This window comes from Monocercomonoides exilis (assembly GCF_001643675.1).
Source record: "Monocercomonoides exilis strain PA203 chromosome Unknown scaffold27-1312184, whole genome shotgun sequence".
Taxonomy (NCBI): Eukaryota; Preaxostyla; order Oxymonadida; family Polymastigidae; genus Monocercomonoides; species Monocercomonoides exilis.
This window is the reverse complement of record NW_027150572.1, coordinates 600027-619365: the sequence shown is the minus strand read 5'-3', so window position 1 is coordinate 619365 and position 19339 is coordinate 600027. Positions and strand designations below refer to the sequence as shown.

The window sequence follows — 19339 nt, the reverse complement described above, 5'->3', positions numbered from 1 at the left end:
GAGTTTCTTTCTTTTCCCACGTTGCGTTTCTGTTTTGAAGGTTTCCAGAAAAGTCTTTGAAACAAGCCTGTTTATCGATTGTTCAATTATCAAAGGGTAAAAGAAGAAAGAAAGAAAGAAAGAAAGAGAAGAAATGCGTTCCACAAATGGAAATAAGTTATTTATAAATTGAAAAAAGAAAAAAGAAAAAAGAAAAAAGAAGGGGAAAAAAATACTCCAAATAAAAGGATCTCACTTTTGGCATTTGCCAAGCAGGCACACCAAAAGTGGAGGAAAACAAAAGCAAAACTTGTAATTTGAAACGATTTAAAAAAAATGAAAGAAAAAGGGAAAAAGAAATAAAGCCAACAGCCAATGAAGCACAAATCATCGAAACATCGAAATGAAAGTCCTGGCCTCTGCAAAGCGCACATTTCAACTCCTTCAAATATCACAGCTTGCGTTTTTTTATTATTTATTATTATTTATTAATTTATTTTTTTTCCAGTAGCATTAAAAAGAATATTCATCTCCCTCACACCATTCAAGCTCTTTTGAAAGGAAGCTCCACTTTGCTCCAGTTCATCCGCTGCAGCCCTTCCTTTGGGCGCGAGAGCAGCTGCGTCACTTGCTCCGCCTTCAGCAGCTTCATCTGTGACACTCCATACGTGCACACAGCAAAACGCACCAGCTGCGGAATGCCGCAAATATAAACAGGCAATTGAACCCCCTCGCAGTAGAAGTACACGCACCCTTCCCCTTCTCGGAGATCAACTTCACACATCACAGCTTGCCCACACTCGAACTTCTGCGCATCCCGCTTGCTCGCTGAATCCGATATGCAGCCGCTGCAAACAGAGCACACAGCACAAAAGAACACATGCCAAAAACAAGAATCAAAGCAAGAATCAAAATTGGAGAAATGCAAAAATTGTCATCAGCCATGTTGCATGGCAAGAATAAATAAATAAATAAAAGTGTGAGAAAGGCAAATCACAATTAATCAGAAATTCATAATCCCAAGCAACATCACAACAACAAAAATCAAATAGCACACAATGAATGCCAGCATCCGTGCTCTGAGCATAAACCAAGCAGCACACGCCATTTCCCCGTTCAAAATGCAAGATGCAAAATGCAAAATGCAAAAAGAGAAAGAGAAAAGAAAAAAGAAAAAAGAAAAGAGCGAAAAATGAATGAATGAATGAAAAAATACATGAATGAAAGTGCACAAATATTCAATAAAAACAAAGGCCACTCGCCATTAACTCCAGAATTAATAAACAGCCTCGCCAAAGCGAACAACCCCAAACCTTGAATATCTCCAATCCAGCCATCTCGCGTTGGACGCACTGCAAAATTGCTCAGAATCCCAAAGCCTGTCCAGCACAGTTTCATTCAGCCCATTTAATCGCAAGCAGCCCACCACAAATGCACACGCAAAGACAAAAACACAAAGAACATCCAGCACAGCCAAAAGCATGCATCATCAGCAAATTGCCAATCATCATGCATCAGAATATTCAAATACGCATTTCACAAAGAAAAATTAAGAATTAAGAATTAATAAGAAAAAAAGAAAAAAAAAGAAAAAAGAAAAAAGAAAAAAAAATGAAAGAAAGTGCCAAGAAATGCCACAACAATTACTATGACTATTACTATTATTATTACTGTTATTATTTTATTAATTCACTTATTTATTTTTTTTCTGAATAAGAAAGAAAACAGATTGATAGCAGTCGCAAACTTTTCACATTCGGCGAATCAGCGAACACTAGCTGCAGGTGCCATATCCCCGATTTCAGCACTTCTGGGCTCACAATAACAGTCCACTCCTCACCAGACGTCCTGATGCCATTGCCTGATTGCGTCACATTGGCCCCTTCGGGAAACACCCACGGCGCCAGTCGCAGATCGTCATAGACATCGTCTGCCATGTCAGACAGCAGAACTTTGCATCCAGACACAGCATCTTTTACCAAAGTGTCTTTCCCCGTCGCTTTGCTGCTGCTGCTACAACCCAAAAGTTCCTCTGCCGCTTTGACTCTTTCTCCTTCCCTCGCCAGCCTTGCTTTTGCCGCCGCTTTCTTCTTTCTCCGCAGCTTTTGGCTCACCTCAATCTGCGCCGCAAGTTTATACACTGTGCATTTGACCTTCACCAGACTCTCCAATATCTCTTTTCTCGTCTGTCTTTTTCGCTTTTCGCTGTCTAATTCTTCTCCTTCTTTTCTCTCTTCGCTCTCTTTTGAGCTGCCCTTTTCTTCTTCTGCAGAATCTTCCTCCTCATCGCTTTCATCGCTTTCATCGCTTTCATCACCTTCTTCTCTAATCCTATCTAAAACACCATTGATGCTATTTATGAGCATTCCAGCTGCTTCATAAATTGCTTCTTCATTTTCAATCCTCCCGCCAGCCTCCAGCAACTTCGAGGCTAATTTGCTGACTTTGCACTTGTCTTTATTGAGTGAAAAATAAACATCTGTTGGAGGAACAGCCGGCAAAAGATACTGATCCGGAAACATCTTTGAGGTGAATGCCGCTTTGTTTACCGGCTTTGGAGCATTTTCGTCTAATTCTGTCCGAGAACTTAAAAACAAAGTTGACAAAGAAGTCAAAGAAGATGCCAAAGATATGGTGTCTTCTTTGCAATTATAAGTGGGAGTAAAGGATTGAGGCGCTTCTGGCAGAACTGAAGAAGATGACCCGGAAAAAAATGTGTCGATCTTGTCAAGCCAATCCAGTCCACATCGAAGAAGAGTTGGTAAATCCATCAAAAGATTACTTCGTCCAATTGCTTCTCTTCCAATGCGGCTCGTTTTAATGATTATGTTCACAATTTTCTTGCCATTCCCAGAAATTATTTCATCATTGGACTGTGAAAAAAAATCGTCGTCAAGCATTTATAAATTCGCATTAAATAAAAATAAAAATAAAAATAAAAATAAAAATAAAAATAAAAATAAAAATAAAAATAAAAATAAAAATAAAAATAAAAATAAAAATAAAAATAAAAATAAAAATAAAAATAAAAATAAAAATAAATAAGTATCAGAAACGCTCATAGACATTTGCCAACATACCATTACAAGCAATAAAATGTCGTCAGCTAAAACCGATAATTTCGCACTTGAAGTTAACCCAACTTTATTAAAAAGTTCTGTTCGAGCAATGCACGTGACATATAATAAGCATAATCTCTTTAGAGAACAGTTAAAGAAAACGAGGATCAAGAAAAAATAAAGGCAGACTTTTATTTCGAGATCTTGTGTGGAGTTCCACAGGGAAAAGGCTGTTTCAACAAAACCACACTTCACATGATTCGAGGCATTTTCAGCGTCTTGAAGCAAAATAGCATTCAGAACAGATGAAGACATATGTAAAAGCAAATAAAAATGATGAAAGCTGCACATAAGCAAACAATAAAGAACATCTTGAAGCAATTTTAACAAAATTGTTTGTTGTCCGCCTTTGCTTTTTTCTAGTTCACCTTTCTTTTGTTCAAGTACAGCAAGCTTTTCATAAAAAATAATTCACACAACGGCGATAGAAGGAGGTTAATTATAAATCGCCAAATTGAACACACACAGTCAGAATATTCTGCTTATCTGTTTCCATAATTTATTATGGTAACTATTTTATGGTTTTTCATTTTTTTATTTTGTGTTTGCTTTGTTTGAAATTTTTTGTTAAAAATTATCTGTAAGTCTTATTTATTTATGTATTAATAAGTTTTCATATTTTCAAAAGTTTTGAAATTATGATTTTCATGTTGTAATATAAAAGTTTTTGAGGAAAATATTATTTGTTATTAAAATTAAAATTTGTTTCTTGCGATCTATTCAATATTTGCATAATTAATATAATCAAAATTGCGTGCATGACAACAATTAAAACATAGCAAACACAAAATAAAAAAATGAAAAACCATAAAATAGTTACCATAATAAATTATGGAAACAGATAAGCAGAATATTCTGACTGTGTGTGTTCAATTTGGCGATTTATAATTAACCTCCTTCTATCGCCGTTGTGTGAATTATTTTTTATGAAAAGCTTGCTGTACTTGAACAAAAGAAAGGTGAACTAGAAAAAAGCAAAGGCGGACAACAAACAATTTTGTTAAAATTGCTTCAAGATGTTCTTTATTGTTTGCTTATGTGCAGCTTTCATCATTTTTATTTGCTTTTACATATGTCTTCATCTGTTCTGAATGCTATTTTGCTTCAAGACGCTGAAAATGCCTCGAATCATGTGAAGTGTGGTTTTGTTGAAACAGCCTTTTCCCTGTGGAACTCCACACAAGATCTCGAAATAAAAGTCTGCCTTTATTTTTTCTTGATCCTCGTTTTCTTTAACTGTTCTCTAAAGAGATTATGCTTATTATATGTCACGTGCATTGCTCGAACAGAACTTTTTAATAAAGTTGGGTTAACTTCAAGTGCGAAATTATCGGTTTTAGCTGACGACATTTTATTGCTTGTAATGGTATGTTGGCAAATGTCTATGAGCGTTTCTGATACTTATTTATTTTTATTTTTATTTTTATTTTTATTTTTATTTTTATTTTTATTTTTATTTTTATTTTTATTTTTATTTTTATTTTTATTTTTATTTTTATTTTTATTTTTATTTTTATTTTTATTTTTATTTTTATTTTTATTTTTATTTAATGCGAATTTATAAATGCTTGACGACGATTTTTTTTCACAGTCCAATGATGAAATAATTTCTGGGAATGGCAAGAAAATTGTGAACATAATCATTAAAACGAGCCGCATTGGAAGAGAAGCAATTGGACGAAGTAATCTTTTGATGGATTTACCAACTCTTCTTCGATGTGGACTGGATTGGCTTGACAAGATCGACACATTTTTTTCCGGGTCATCTTCTTCAGTTCTGCCAGAAGCGCCTCAATCCTTTACTCCCACTTATAATTGCAAAGAAGACACCATATCTTTGGCATCTTCTTTGACTTCTTTGTCAACTTTGTTTTTAAGTTCTCGGACAGAATTAGACGAAAATGCTCCAAAGCCGGTAAACAAAGCGGCATTCACCTCAAAGATGTTTCCGGATCAGTATCTTTTGCCGGCTGTTCCTCCAACAGATGTTTATTTTTCACTCAATAAAGACAAGTGCAAAGTCAGCAAATTAGCCTCGAAGTTGCTGGAGGCTGGCGGGAGGATTGAAATGAAGAAGCAATTTATGAAGCAGCTGGAATGCTCATAAATAGCATCAATGGTGTTTTAGATAGGATTAGAGAAGAAGGTGATGAAAGCGATGAAAGCGATGAAAGCGATGAGGAGGAAGATTCTGCAGAAGAAGAAAAGGGCAGCTCAAAAGAGAGCGAAGAGAGAAAAGAAGGAGAAGAATTAGACAGCGAAAAGCGAAAAAGACAGACGAGAAAAGAGATATTGGAGAGTCTGGTGAAGGTCAAATGCACAGTGTATAAACTTGCGGCGCAGATTGAGGTGAGCCAAAAGCTGCGGAGAAAGAAGAAAGCGGCGGCAAAAGCAAGGCTGGCGAGGGAAGGAGAAAGAGTCAAAGCGGCAGAGGAACTTTTGGGTTGTAGCAGCAGCAGCAAAGCGACGGGGAAAGACACTTTGGTAAAAGATGCTGTGTCTGGATGCAAAGTTCTGCTGTCTGACATGGCAGACGATGTCTATGACGATCTGCGACTGGCGCCGTGGGTGTTTCCCGAAGGGGCCAATGTGACGCAATCAGGCAATGGCATCAGGACGTCTGGTGAGGAGTGGACTGTTATTGTGAGCCCAGAAGTGCTGAAATCGGGGATATGGCACCTGCAGCTAGTGTTCGCTGATTCGCCGAATGTGAAAAGTTTGCGACTGCTATCAATCTGTTTTCTTTCTTATTCAGAAAAAAAATAAATAAGTGAATTAATAAAATAATAACAGTAATAATAATAGTAATAGTCATAGTAATTGTTGTGGCATTTCTTGGCACTTTCTTTCATTTTTTTTTCTTTTTTCTTTTTTCTTTTTTTTTCTTTTTTTCTTATTAATTCTTAATTCTTAATTTTTCTTTGTGAAATGCGTATTTGAATATTCTGATGCATGATGATTGGCAATTTGCTGATGATGCATGCTTTTGGCTGTGCTGGATGTTCTTTGTGTTTTTGTCTTTGCGTGTGCATTTGTGGTGGGCTGCTTGCGATTAAATGGGCTGAATGAAACTGTGCTGGACAGGCTTTGGGATTCTGAGCAATTTTGCAGTGCGTCCAACGCGAGATGGCTGGATTGGAGATATTCAAGGTTTGGGGTTGTTCGCTTTGGCGAGGCTGTTTATTAATTCTGGAGTTAATGGCGAGTGGCCTTTGTTTTTATTGAATATTTGTGCACTTTCATTCATGTATTTTTTCATTCATTCATTCATTTTTCGCTCTTTCTTTTTCTTTTTCTTTTTCTCTTTCTCTTTCTCTTTTTGCATTTTGCATTTTGCATCTTGCATTTTGAACGGGGAAATGGCGTGTGCTGCTTGGTTTATGCTCAGAGCACGGATGCTGGCATTCATTGTGTGCTATTTGATTTTTGTTGTTGTGATGTTGCTTGGGATTATGAATTTCTGATTAATTGTGATTTGCCTTTCTCACACTTTTATTTATTTATTTATTCTTGCCATGCAACATGGCTGATGACAATTTTTGCATTTCTCCAATTTTGATTCTTGCTTTGATTCTTGTTTTTGGCATGTGTTCTTTTGTGCTGTGTGCTCTGTTTGCAGCGGCTGCATATCGGATTCAGCGAGCAAGCGGGATGCGCAGAAGTTCGAGTGTGGGCAAGCTGTGATGTGTGAAGTTGATCTCCGAGAAGGGGAAGGGTGCGTGTACTTCTACTGCGAGGGGGTTCAATTGCCTGTTTATATTTGCGGCATTCCGCAGCTGGTGCGTTTTGCTGTGTGCACGTATGGAGTGTCACAGATGAAGCTGCTGAAGGCGGAGCAAGTGACGCAGCTGCTCTCGCGCTCAAAGGAAGGGCTGCAGCGGATGAACTGGAGCAAAGTGGAGCTTCCTTTCAAAAGAGCTTGAATGGTGTGAGGGAGATGAATATTCTTTTTAATGCTACTGGAAAAAAAATAAATTAATAAATAATAATAAATAATAAAAAAATGCAAGCTGTGATATTTGAAGGAGTTGAAATGTGCGCTTTGCAGAGGCCAGGACTTTCATTTCGATGTTTCGATGATTTGTGCTTCATTGGCTGTTGGCTTTATTTCTTTTTCCCTTTTTCTTTCATTTTTTTTAAATCGTTTCAAATTACAAGTTTTGCTTTTGTTTTCCTCCACTTTTGGTGTGCCTGCTTGGCAAATGCCAAAAGTGAGATCCTTTTATTTGGAGTATTTCTTCTTCTTCTTCTTTTTTCCTTTTTCTTTTTTCAATTTTCAATTTATAAATAACTTATTCGCATTTGTGGAACACATTTCTTCTCTTTCTTTCTTTCTTTCTTTCTTTCTTCTTTTACCCTTTGATAATTGAACAATCGATAAACAGGCTTGTTTCAAAGACTTTTCTGAAAACCTTCAAAACAGAAACGCAATGTGGGAAAAGAAAGAAACTCAAAAATAAAAAATAAATTGCCTCAAGATTTGTTTTTTTGGATAAATTAAGAGAATTTCATTTCCTGGAATTTGTCCGTTCCTGCTTATTCCTTCCAAAGTCACACTGCCCCTTCATTCTGCCCCTTCTCTGCTGTGCCTCTTGCTTCTCTGTCGCTCCTTCTACCACTCCTTCTGCTGCTCATTCTGCTATTCTCTCCAGAATTTGTCACAGACTTTGTTGCACTCTCGTCTCCTTCCCCCGACCCGCACAACTCGATTGCATCCGACATCGTCACCATCGCTGCCTTTCCCCCAAAGTGCCCAACAAACTCTCGCCGCAGCTCGCTCAACGTCGGCCGCTCTCCTGCTGCTCCCGACAGGCTCGCCCGAGCAACATTCTCGTATGAGTTCCCTTCCAGCCTTCTCAGGTCAGGCCTCTCTCCATTCGCAATCTTATCTCCAGCAATCACAGCCTCATATTCGCCAAAGGGAATAGTCAATGTCAAACACTCCCACAGCATCATCCCGATCGAGAACGCCACCGACTTCTCTGTTGCCTCCAGCTTCTTGTTCATCTGCAATTCAGGCGCCTTCCATCTCAGGCACTCCTTTTTGAATTCATCCTCTTCCTCAAATGCTGACGAAGGAGGAGGCGAGTCGGTGAATCTCTCGCTCAGCACCGAAATGTTGGAGGACGAAGAAACAATGGTCAGTGAAGAGACGGATGATGAGTCTGAGTCTGAGGAGCAGTCGGAGTGGAGGGCAATGCAGATGACCATGTGTTCGGAGAAGAGCACAATGTGCGGGCTCAGATTGGCCAAAGAGGGGAGGCCATCTTCCTCGTCCTCAAAGGCGTGGAGCGCCCCATTCGCCACCCAGAACAGGATTTGGGCAGCTGTCATCTCCCTCTCCTTCAACGTGCCAATCGCCATTTCCTTCTTGGCATTCCTCCCATGCAGCAACATGAACAGAGAATCCCTCAGGTCCACAATCAGCTTCTCATGTGGTGAAGAGCACGCCATTGCATCCACCAAGTTCGACATGGATGAAGTGGTGGGGCACAGATCCTCTCCGCGAACAAATGTGGATTCTGTGTCTGAAGTGTCTGTTGTTGAAGTGGATGAAATGGATGGTGAAGGTGATCTCTTTCGAATCTCTTCTTCTTCAACCTTTTCCAGTGCCCATTCTGGGATCTTGTCTGAGTCTCTTCCAAGGATATATTCAGTGGAGCCACTCTCAGATAGAAGATGCTCTGATGACTCGGAGTGCCCCAAGCTTTTCTCATACACTCTTTTCTTTATCCTCTCATCGTTCTTCTTCTCAACATCCCCTGACACTCTCCTCCACTGCTCCTCGGGTGACATCTCCATCGTCACCATCTCAAATGCCTTCGGATCCTTTCTGATGTTATCGTTCACAATCTCTTCTAACTCTTCGGTTCTTCTCTTTTGCTTTCTCCATCGGATGGTCACAACAACAGATGCAATAATCACGATCATGAGAATTATTGCCATAATGATCACGATGATTGGCCAAAGTGATTTTCCTTCTTTCCCTCCTTCGGCAATTCTTTCATCGCTGTTTCCTTGGATTTCACTTCTGTTCTTCAGGATGAATGCCTCAGTCGATGAAGGAGCATCTTTCCTGCCAAACAGAATGCACACTGACACTTCTGTCTCTGCACCCACCGCTGCCAGCTGTGCCGACAGAATGGCTGTTTGGATTTCATTCTCCCCCACATATCCATCTTCCTCGATCTCATGACCCTCGATATGCTCTTCGCTCCCATTTCTGAAGCACACTCTCACCGACAGATTGCACGGCACCAACAACTTTCCGCGTACACTCAAACTTATCTTCTCTCCTCCTCTGCCCATCTCTGCAGACTCCAGCACAGGGATAAACAGCGCAGAAGGTCTCTCTCCTGCAATCCCCTCCAATGTGCATCCCTCATCCAGAATCCACAGTGATGTGTTATCCTTCAATCCATCTCCTCCTTTCAAGCTGATAACATTCACTGTTCCCGAATCCGAGCAGAGAATATTTCTTCTGATTGATGGATATTTCTCAGATGATGGGTTGTTGTTCTCAAACTTGCAATCTTCAATTTCCACACTTCCTCCACGGACAGACAATCCCCCAACTTTCGAATTCCACATTGTGGTATCTTTCATTCTTGCGTTGCTCTTTGCAACATCCACAAGCGATCCATTCCATTTGCAGATCTCTATCAATGAAGAATTTTCTATTTCGTCACAAATCTCACCCCCCTCAAATTTACAAGAATCTATCAGGGCATTTCTAACAGATGTGATTGTCATTTGGCTTCCTTCTTCAGATTCAGATGTGCACTTGCTGAAAGAGCAATTGCATATTTCATATGCTGTCATCGTGTGAGTTGCACAAGAAATGCAAGGGCCTGCGGTATTTCTGCTGATGTTCACAAATGTTGACAAAAGCAATGAAAAGTTCATCGAAGGATTGTTTCCCAATGAAATCACACAACCCTTTTCCAAAGAAGAGTTTGTTGCAGCCAGTCTGCAAACGCTCATGGTTTCACAACTTCCGCAGTCTATCACAGAACACAGACACTGCACATCACAGATCGTCAGAGCTTCAAATTTTGTGCTTCCAGAACCCAACACAATAAAAGCCGACTTTGTCAATTGCAAGCCACATATGCTGCATCCGTTTGCTTCAAGCATCCCATTTTCAACTTCCAACAATGAAAAATCAAAAGGATTCTCTGAAATGTCAAAAGACCTGCTTTCTGACTGAAATGAAACAAATTCGAGAATAAGAGATCCATTCAATTGATTAATTATGCACAAGCAGTCAACAACCTGCATTTCATTGAAAACGAACGATACTTTCTCAAATCGAACAGAATCTGAAGTTGTTATTACACTCATTCCATCTGAATGAATCTCAGCCACCATTATCAAGGAATTTTTGCTCGAATCCATCGACTTTATCGCTGTTCTTTGTGTTGAACAAGAACCCTTCAAATTTGTTTCATTCCAGATTAACAACTGAGAGTAATCAGAAGGAATAACATGATCCATCCCAACATTCAATGATGAGCATGCACTCTTCATTTCCCCACAATTCTTGCTGTCGCTGCTGTTTTCCATAATCGATGACACAAATATGAATTCGCTTCTGAACACAAACACTCTCCTCAGAAGATCCTCTTCATCACGAAAATTGTCTGATGTGCTACCCCATATCGCCAGCTCCTTCACAAATGGCTCTCCAAAGTTTATCAGGAACTGCGACTCACTTATTTGCGAGTCAAGATCAGTGCACTTCACAAACACATCTCTCCCCTTCAATGCAACATTCCGAAGGAATGTGATATTCGACAGCACAAATGTCAAAGCCTTCTGTGATGCACTCTGAGATTTCAAAAACAGTCCTCCACCTCTCCCAACGTTCGAACAGAAGCACTCTGTCACATTTGTGTGATTCATTTCCAGCCTTCCCCTCTCATTTAGTCTGAAAAACACTCCTCCTCCTTCATGAGAACTTGTCGATCCACAATTGTTTATCGACGAATTCTCCATTTTCAATTTGACATCATTTGGCACATCGCAACAAAGCAACGAAGGGTTGTTTGACGCATTTTGCCTAACATTCACAAATGTGCATTGCTCAAAAAGAATGCTCCACTCTACTCCTGCATTTTCATTCATTCTTCCAGAAATCTCATTTTCAGTGAATGCAAAAGCACTTTTCCCACTCAATGAAATATCCACAAATGTCACATCGTTCATGGTTGTCGCGCAATCTTCTGAAATTCTCATTATCTCATTCATTGTTGAGAATTCAGCTATATTTGTCTTTTCAATCTCAACAAATCCTTTCAAGGCACTGATAAGCACAAATATTACTTCATCTGTCACATTTTCATTTGTGTGAATTGAACAACTCACAACACTTGTCTTGACTGCATCTGATCCTGTCTGGATAAGGATGTTTGCTCCATTGTCAAAGGAACTGGGAATCAGAATCCCCAATTCGCTGAACTGAACAACCCCTTTGCATTCAACAGCAGCGTCCCCATTCCCTTCAAGTGCTTGAATAAATTGAATTTTATCTGATTCCATTTTTGTTCCTTCCAATTTCATCCCATTCGTCCCCATCACACTGTTCACATCACAAACTCCATGAATCGATATCACCTCAACTGATGAATTGCTTCCCCGATTCAGCCCATAATCAACAGACTTGCATGGAAGGTTTTGAAAGCCGCACACAGCCACATCGTTTCCTTTATGTGCAATATACACACTCGATCCGATCGATTTCCAGAAATAGATCAGTGGGATTGCACATTCCTTGTTTTCTCCATCATATCCTCTAATCGAGTCTTCTGTCAGCAACTCCAATCTGTCTTTCACAAATGGAAGTGTTTCGTCCTTTGCACTCTTGGCAAGTGATGGAGATGAAATGAACAGGTCTTTCCCATATTTCGCATTGTTTGGCTTCTCAGATGAAAAAACAGGTGAGGAAATCACAAACCCTGCTTTTCCTTCTTCTTCTTCTTTCAGTATCTTCAGCATTATTCCTCCTCCATATCCAACACTTCCCTCTTCATATGGTGCTGTGCAACAATAAAACGAACACAAATTTATCAAAAGATTTGTTTTCGAAGATTCCTCACAAAAGAGTGCACCTCCTCCAATCTCTTCTTCCTCTCCAACAACAGAACATCCTTCAAATGTGCAGTCATTTATTTTCACTTTGCAATCACTTCCAACATCATTGTTCAATACACTTATGCATCCTCCGCTTCCCTTCGAACGAGTGATCGATGAAAATGTGCATCCTGTTATCTTCTCGATAATCCCCTTGTGGCACTCAACAACACACCCATCGCCAAATGTGATTTCTCCAAAATCGCTTTTCGTCATATTCATTGAAGGAACACTTTTTGCATTTCCTTCAACAACGAATATCGATGAATCTCCTATTCTCATATTCTTTGTTGAAAACTCAATCACCTCCATAGCCCCTCCTACAGCCTTCACAAACACTGTCGAAATAGAATCAGTACCTCCTTCCATCCCGCATCCATTCAGTGTGAGCTTCCCTGAATGACACTCAAATACACTTTCATGAAAGGTCAGCAATTTCTTCAAAGAAAATACAATTCCAGTCACAGACACTGGAACTGAGTTTTCAATCAATCCCTTTCGCGTTCCCTCATTCTGATCAGATACATTGCACTTCGTCACATTCTCTTTGGGTGTAATGCTCCATTCATCTGAAGTCAACACCAGTTCCTCTTCAAAGGCAAATGGCTCAAGAATGGTTATGTCTTTTTTCTTCCCCTCAAAATGGATTGACGCTGCCTTCGAAATGGATGAACATGGAAATTCTTCAAATCCACACTTAGAAAAATCATGGCTCAATGATCCTCCTCCCACAAATGCTGGCGCAGAAAAGTTGTTCCACAAATAAACACACAGCGGGATTGGGAACGACTCGTCACCATTATCATATCCTTGCACCTTGTTCTTTGTATCGAACGAAGCAGTCACTGAAGTGATTTTCCCACTTGTTGTAGTTAACTCCAGATCGATCGAGTCTACAAAAATATCGCTCCCTAATTTGGCCCTGTTCCCTTCAAATGCTGATGAAATCAGAAACTCTGCATTTCTGTCTTTCACTTTCAGCCCAATTCCTCCTCCTCTCCCTTGTGTGGCTGAGGCATAACAGTTTCTCACAACACCTCCATTCACACTCAATGAATCTCCGCTACCAATTTCAATCATCATTCCTCCTCCAAAGTCGGAGTCTTCACTTCCACACCCATCAAGTGTGCATCCTTTAAGAGTTGTCGAATGTGGACCTTCACCCACATTCATCAGCGATGACCCTGCTGTTGTTCTCACAATGTTGCTGAACATGCAGTTGTCAAGAGATAGCGAAACAGTTGATCCTTGAGAAAGAGATATTACATTTGTGGTTATGAATGTTTGCCCCCATTTCACGTCTTTCATTATCAACTCTCCACCATCAACTTTCACAAGTGAGTTCAGAATGCTCCTCTCTTCTGAATGAGCTGCATCCATTGAAATATTCAATCTTCTTGCCTCAATCTTTCCTGCTCCTCTCACCTCAAATATTCTGCATTGTCTGTTGTTGTCAAATGACGTGTTGTGAATAACTGACAAATCGCTCACATCCAAATTCCCCGTCACTACAGAAAAAAGTGAAAGGCCTTCAGAATTCATTTTCATCACGACTCCACATCCTTCAGATTCCACTCCGCTAATCGTATAATCATTTGATTCCACATTCACTTCGTTAAGCTCTTCAATTGTTCCATGCATAACTTTCACATCCTTCACATAATCAGGTATTAACTGACCTATGCAATGACTTATTGTGTTGCAAGCATAATTTTCATTCAGCCCGCAGCTGAACGTGTCTTTCGCATTTATCTGATTCTCCTTCGAAGCAACAAATCTGCATCTTCCTCCATTTGGAAGCCATTCGCTTTTATCTCCACCTGCATAATACCTAACACCTTCAGTTCTTGTTGAATAACAATTAAATAACTGAGAATTTTTCGAATTGTCATCGACATATACATCATTTCCATTTGGAGCAGAATTTTTGTGGAAAAAGCAAAAGCCCACTATATCTCCTCCATAATTTCTCACCATCATGCTCATGCCACCTCCATGGTAAGGAGAGTAGCATCCTTCAAAAAGGCAGTTATGAACAACAATTTTATCTACTGGATACCAATGAATTAACCCTCCTCCATCTGTATTTGTTGAACAATGCCCACTACAATTTTGGAAAAAACAATCCAAAACGCAATCTTTTGTCTTTGTTGTTTTCGAACTCCAAATTCCAAGTCCTCCACCATCATTTCCAGACCATCCATCTCTGAATAGGCAATTCCCAACAAATACTTGAATTGCCATTTCTTCAATTTCTGCCCCTGCACCTCCATAATTTGTTGATGCAACGCAGTAACACTCAACAAATGAGGAATGTTTCACTGTGCATTCTCCAATTTTCGATGCAAATATTCCGCCTCCTCTTGTGGAAGTGGCATTGCATTTCACAAATGATGAATTCTCAACATTCAGAGTTGCAAGTGAATTGTCATGCACATACAGTGCTCCGCCACATGAAGCATTGCATCCAATCCATTCAGCGTTCGTAAATGTCTGTGTCTTGGTGGTTTCAACCCTATTTGCATTCCTCACTTTCCGATCCATTCTTTCATTATGAGCAAATGTGCAATTGTTGCACGAAAAGAAAACTGATCCTTCTGTTCCACTTACAATTCCTCCTTCAAGCACATTCATCGAACTTTCAACTCGGCAATCTTCCATTTTGCTCATCTTCATCACCGACACGTGATCAATTAATATCTTTTCTGTTTCAAATAATTTCGTTGTGATATTCGCAAATGCACAGTATTTTATTCCTTCAAAACTTCCAGAGCCATCTCTCAAAAAGCCACATCTTCCTCTACTTTCGACATTCTGCCATGTGCAAAAGATCATAAACAATGATGAGTGTTCTGTTTTCGCATTCACAAGACCTGCCATCACCTCAATGCTTGAATCAAATTTAAATGTTGAGTTTTTCAAAGTACATGACCCACCATTACTGATACAATAGTTTTTCGTTTCTCTTTTTTCCAGAATCTGACAGTCAGCAAGATTCAATAATGAACCATTATAAATGTCAAAGACCAAGCACTCATCTTTTTTCACAATAAAAACATTGTTGATGCTTATAGATGAGTTATGAATAACACTTTCCATTTCCACTGCACTTTTTCCAGTTCTGTCGCTTCTTCTCACCAGAACAGAATCAGAAAAATGAAAATATTTTTCATTTGGAAAGTGATTACTGTCCTTTCCGAATATGAATAGAGCAAAGCACAAAATTTCAAAAGATATTATCATAAACTGAATTAAATTGAGGGTTTGTTTTGCAAACCATTATTATTTTTTTTTGAAATATTCAAATGTTTTATTTTGTTGATTGGTTTCATCATGTCTTGAATTCCTGTTGTGGTGATTCTTGTTGCATCATGAACAAGGCGATCATCAACTCGGTTGAGATTCTCAGTCAATTTTTCAGAAATCAGTCATTAATAAATTTTCGCTTATCTGATTATTGAGTATCAACTGTCTTTTCGTTTTTAATTGAATAAGGGAAGTCTTCTTTTTTTCGAATTTTTCATTTTTATAGATCTTTCACTCTTTAACAACTTTCTTCCATGTGTAAAAACTGTTCCAATAGATCATCAATCAATTCAAAAGATATGAAAGTGAGTAAAAAATGTTGCAATCAATGTGAAAAAGAAGCAAAATGATACATTTCACAAAATCAAAAATCCATGCAAATATGATAATGCAGTTTCACAATGCAGTTTCATTTTTTTATGAAAAATAAACTTCAGTACCAGTTAACTCATGGTTTTGAAAGAAAAACGAATAAATACATAAAAAAGAATTTTATTAAAAGTTCCCATTTTTTCTTTGAACACAAATTATTCGATATGCAGCAAAGTATTTTCATTTATGAAAAAACAACGATTTGTTCCAAACTTTTTCTACAACCTTATCATTATAAGTCTTTTACTCCCAAGTCAAAAAAACACAAAAAAAAATTCAATAATTGAGAAAAATATTTGGAAGAGAAGAATAGAACAAAATTCTTGAAGCAAAATATTTAGTCACATTGTGAATAAATCTGAAAAAAAATTAAAAATAATACGAAACTCGAATCTTATTTGTGAATGACTTTTTTTTTCCGTTCCTCGAACAATTTCATCAGATGTTTCTTTCTCTATATCGTTCTCATTTTGAAGTATTTTGAACTTTCTTTTCAACATTTTTGTGAAATTCATTGTATCATTATTTTCATTATCAGAATTATTTCCTTTTCCATTAAAATTTTCACTTTTTTTTTTCTAATAATCATCCCATTCATTAAGCACCTTTTCTTTTGTTATTTCTTCACTTTAGAAGTCAAATCGATTTTGATGTGAAGGAAGAGGAGTAGTCGATGATAGAGAAAGCTTCATCAGAACTGGCCCAGATGAGTCTTTCAGCACGCTGCTGCATTTGAATGCTCTTTTGATGACCGAATGTGATAGTGCGGAGTGAATTGATTGTTGGAGAGCTTCCACAAGAGCTGTGCTCTTCGCTGCAGAAGACGACTACGAAGGTGCTTCGTATTGTGAACTCATCTCAGACTTCAGAACAGCAAATATGCCTAAGTCAAGTGGCTGGCAGATGTGTGTGCTGTGAGGGACGAATGTCACAACATTCACATTTTATTCTTTGAACTCTCGCAAGATTGTTGGATCTGCTCGAGAAACGTGTGAGTCAATAAGAAGCAAGCAGTGTGATTCGTCGAGTGACATGCGTTATCTTTTTCTTTGATTGAAGTGAGAAGAATAGTTAGTGCATATTTTCTGTACGTCCAAGATTCTATATATCTGCATTTGTTCGGACAAATCTCAAGATTTGAAGACAGAAGAGGCTTCAATTCATCAGAAAGTTTGAGACTCGACTACAGAATCACAAAAGGAAGTGATTAACCATCAGCTGCAACAGCCGCAATCAGTGTCGAATTCGCCTTTCGCGCCGCAAATTAAGCGAAACCGGGTATTGAATTTGCCAGATGAACAACATTCCGATTGGAGCTGTCGGGAACCCTGAGCGATGACTCCTCCACGAAAAATATTAGTGTGTGGTTGTAATTATTTGTTTGATGCAATCCATTGAGCATATTATACCAGGGCTTTAGAACTTGTTGGCATGATATGGAAAGCCTGTTTGCATCGACAATTTTCGGCTTTGAAGTCTTCAGCTAGGTGTGTCTTTCAATGAAATTGTATGCAACTGACGCAGAAGCTTTGACATCTGGTGTGTTCTTTGGTGTTTAATCATTAACAACATTTTCAATCTAATTCATATTTATTAATACATTTCAAAGAATATTATTGCAAACCAGTTCACGCATTTTCTTGATGATTAGGTCTTCTCCAGATAGTTATTCGAATTTTATTTCAACCAGCTCTGTTTGTTCTTTTTCGTCAATGACCACAGCCGGTCTTCCAATTATTGAAACAAATCAACCTTATCGAAGCACATTCACCGCACTCTTGATTCGAATTTTGTTATATTTTTTGATGTTGTTTTCATCCGCCAAACGCACTACTCCATCGTTTTCAATTTTTTCCATTCACTCAAGCGTATTCATTAATTATCTCCATTCGAACGATAGCATTTCCTCCCACAGCTTCAGCTGACCCGCAGTTGATTACCTTGCAACTTCCTTTTTTCATTTTTTAATTTTCAGGATAATGATCATTTTGTCAATTTTTATTTAACAAATGCAAACTTTTATTTTCATTGAATTATTATTATTTACATTTTAAATGCATTTTATTATGTGTTCAATTCATTTGAATCAACCTGTAGAAAATTGTATTTCAATGGGAGGATTTAAACCACCCATTTCCCCCTAAAGAAACAGGTTATGTATTTTGATGTTTTTTTCAGGTGATAATATTTTTTTTATTCCAAAAAACGATACTTTTGTTTTAATGAAAAGAGAATTTCCCAAATTATTGATTCTTGAGTTAAATGGATAAAATAAAAATATTGCACTATTGAATAATTATTTGTTTTTGAGTTTGATGTGAATAAAATTGAAAAACAAAAGCATTCAATTGACTTTTTATTTTGAATCGCACTTGACAATTGAAGACAAAATGTATAATACGCATCATAATTCTGCAAAAACAAACAAAATATGTTTTGAAATGTTCCACTTGATTTTCTATTTCTTATTCTTTTATCTAAATCATTATCTTTGTTGATGTTATCTTCATTTCTCGATCATTTTTTCGATACACACTTTTCTTCTTGGACTTTTGCGGTTGAATTTCCTTTATATTTTCCATTTCTTCTTTCGCTTTTGCATATTTTGCACTTGTTCGAATGAAAATATCTTCTCACATGGGTGATTATTATTGAAATCATAACTTTTTTCGGTGAATTTGTTTTTCAAAGCTTATTGGTCTTTGAAAAGAGGTTTTGAATTCGAATGCTGAATTCATTTCAACTGAATTATTGACAATTGCTTTTGCTCAAATTAAGATAATGATGTTATTTGTGAGTGTTTTCTTTTTTCAATGTTCTTTTTTTGATATTCAAGTGAAATTTTTAAACTGAAATTTTTGAAAGAGAAAATATGTTTAAAAAAATTAGCAAACATATTTTTGAAAATAAGTCTTTTGTCAACTGTTTTTCACAAAAAATCAAATCTTGGTGAATCAGATGGAAAACGATAAAAAGAAAACAATATTTTTTTTATGCAGCAGTGTCAGAAGATTTGAACAAAGCACAATTAACTTCGAAGGCATTCTTTGTGACCGTTTGAAGGAAATCCAAGTGATATGCTAGGTAAAGAGCATCTGTAAAAACATAACGCTTAAATGCAGCAATTAAAAATTGCAGGTTTTCGATGGATAAATTTTTCCTGATTTCAAATCAGTCATTAACTCATTTATATAAAGATGCTTCGAAATATTTGTTGCTTCAGTGACAAATACGGAGAAATCCAAGTTTGATTTTATAAATTGAAATCTTTTTAAATGTTTCGTCTTGATTTGTGTGAGTCATCAATTTCTAATCATCTCTTTCTTTTTAAAAAGATTATTCTTCACACTCTTTTTCATTTTTCAAGAAGAATAACACACAAAGTGTAACGTTCAAATAAAAAATTGTTCATCTTCCCAATTTGCATAATT

General features: G+C 37.8%; 3 protein-coding genes across 3 annotated transcripts; 1 reads left to right on the top strand and 2 right to left on the bottom strand.

Annotated features, from left to right (window-relative positions):
• Positions 1-64: 64 nt before the first annotated feature.
• On the bottom strand, positions 65-3491 carry MONOS_16449 (uncharacterized protein). Its single transcript, XM_067869357.1, has 7 exons — positions 3398-3491; positions 3228-3316; positions 3060-3176; positions 1727-2852; positions 1293-1358; positions 1037-1058; positions 65-827 (listed from the first exon to the last, which is right to left on the bottom strand). The coding sequence occupies exons 3-7, from the start codon at positions 3060-3062 to the stop codon at positions 524-526; spliced, it is 1521 nt and encodes a 506-aa protein (XP_067725982.1). The 5' UTR covers positions 3063-3176; positions 3228-3316; positions 3398-3491; the 3' UTR covers positions 65-523.
• A 1300-nt stretch (positions 3492-4791) lies between these two features.
• On the top strand, positions 4792-7021 carry MONOS_17702 (uncharacterized protein; the record flags this gene model as incomplete). The annotated part of the gene is made up of 5 exons (XM_067870648.1): positions 4792-5054; positions 5210-5814; positions 6183-6248; positions 6487-6508; positions 6718-7021. 5 exons carry the CDS (start codon positions 4792-4794, stop codon positions 7019-7021), a joined length of 1260 nt encoding a protein of 419 aa, XP_067725981.1.
• Positions 7022-7649: 628 nt separating this feature from the next.
• Positions 7650-15473, bottom strand: MONOS_6146fu16448 (uncharacterized protein; the record flags this gene model as incomplete). Its single annotated transcript, XM_067876352.1, has 1 exon — positions 7650-15473. One exon carries the CDS (start codon positions 15471-15473, stop codon positions 7650-7652), a length of 7824 nt encoding a protein of 2607 aa, XP_067725980.1.
• Between the last annotated feature and the right edge of the window lie 3866 nt (positions 15474-19339).

Excerpts from the sequence above, each read along its gene's own strand:
- MONOS_16449 (XM_067869357.1), bottom strand. Across the intron at positions 1,359-1,726 it reads TGATTCGCCGAATGTGAAAA|GCTTTGGGATTCTGAGCAAT; the intron begins GTTTGCGACTGC and ends TGTGCTGGACAG. Across the intron at positions 1,059-1,292 it reads CTGGATTGGAGATATTCAAG|AGCACGGATGCTGGCATTCA; the intron begins GTTTGGGGTTGT and ends GTTTATGCTCAG.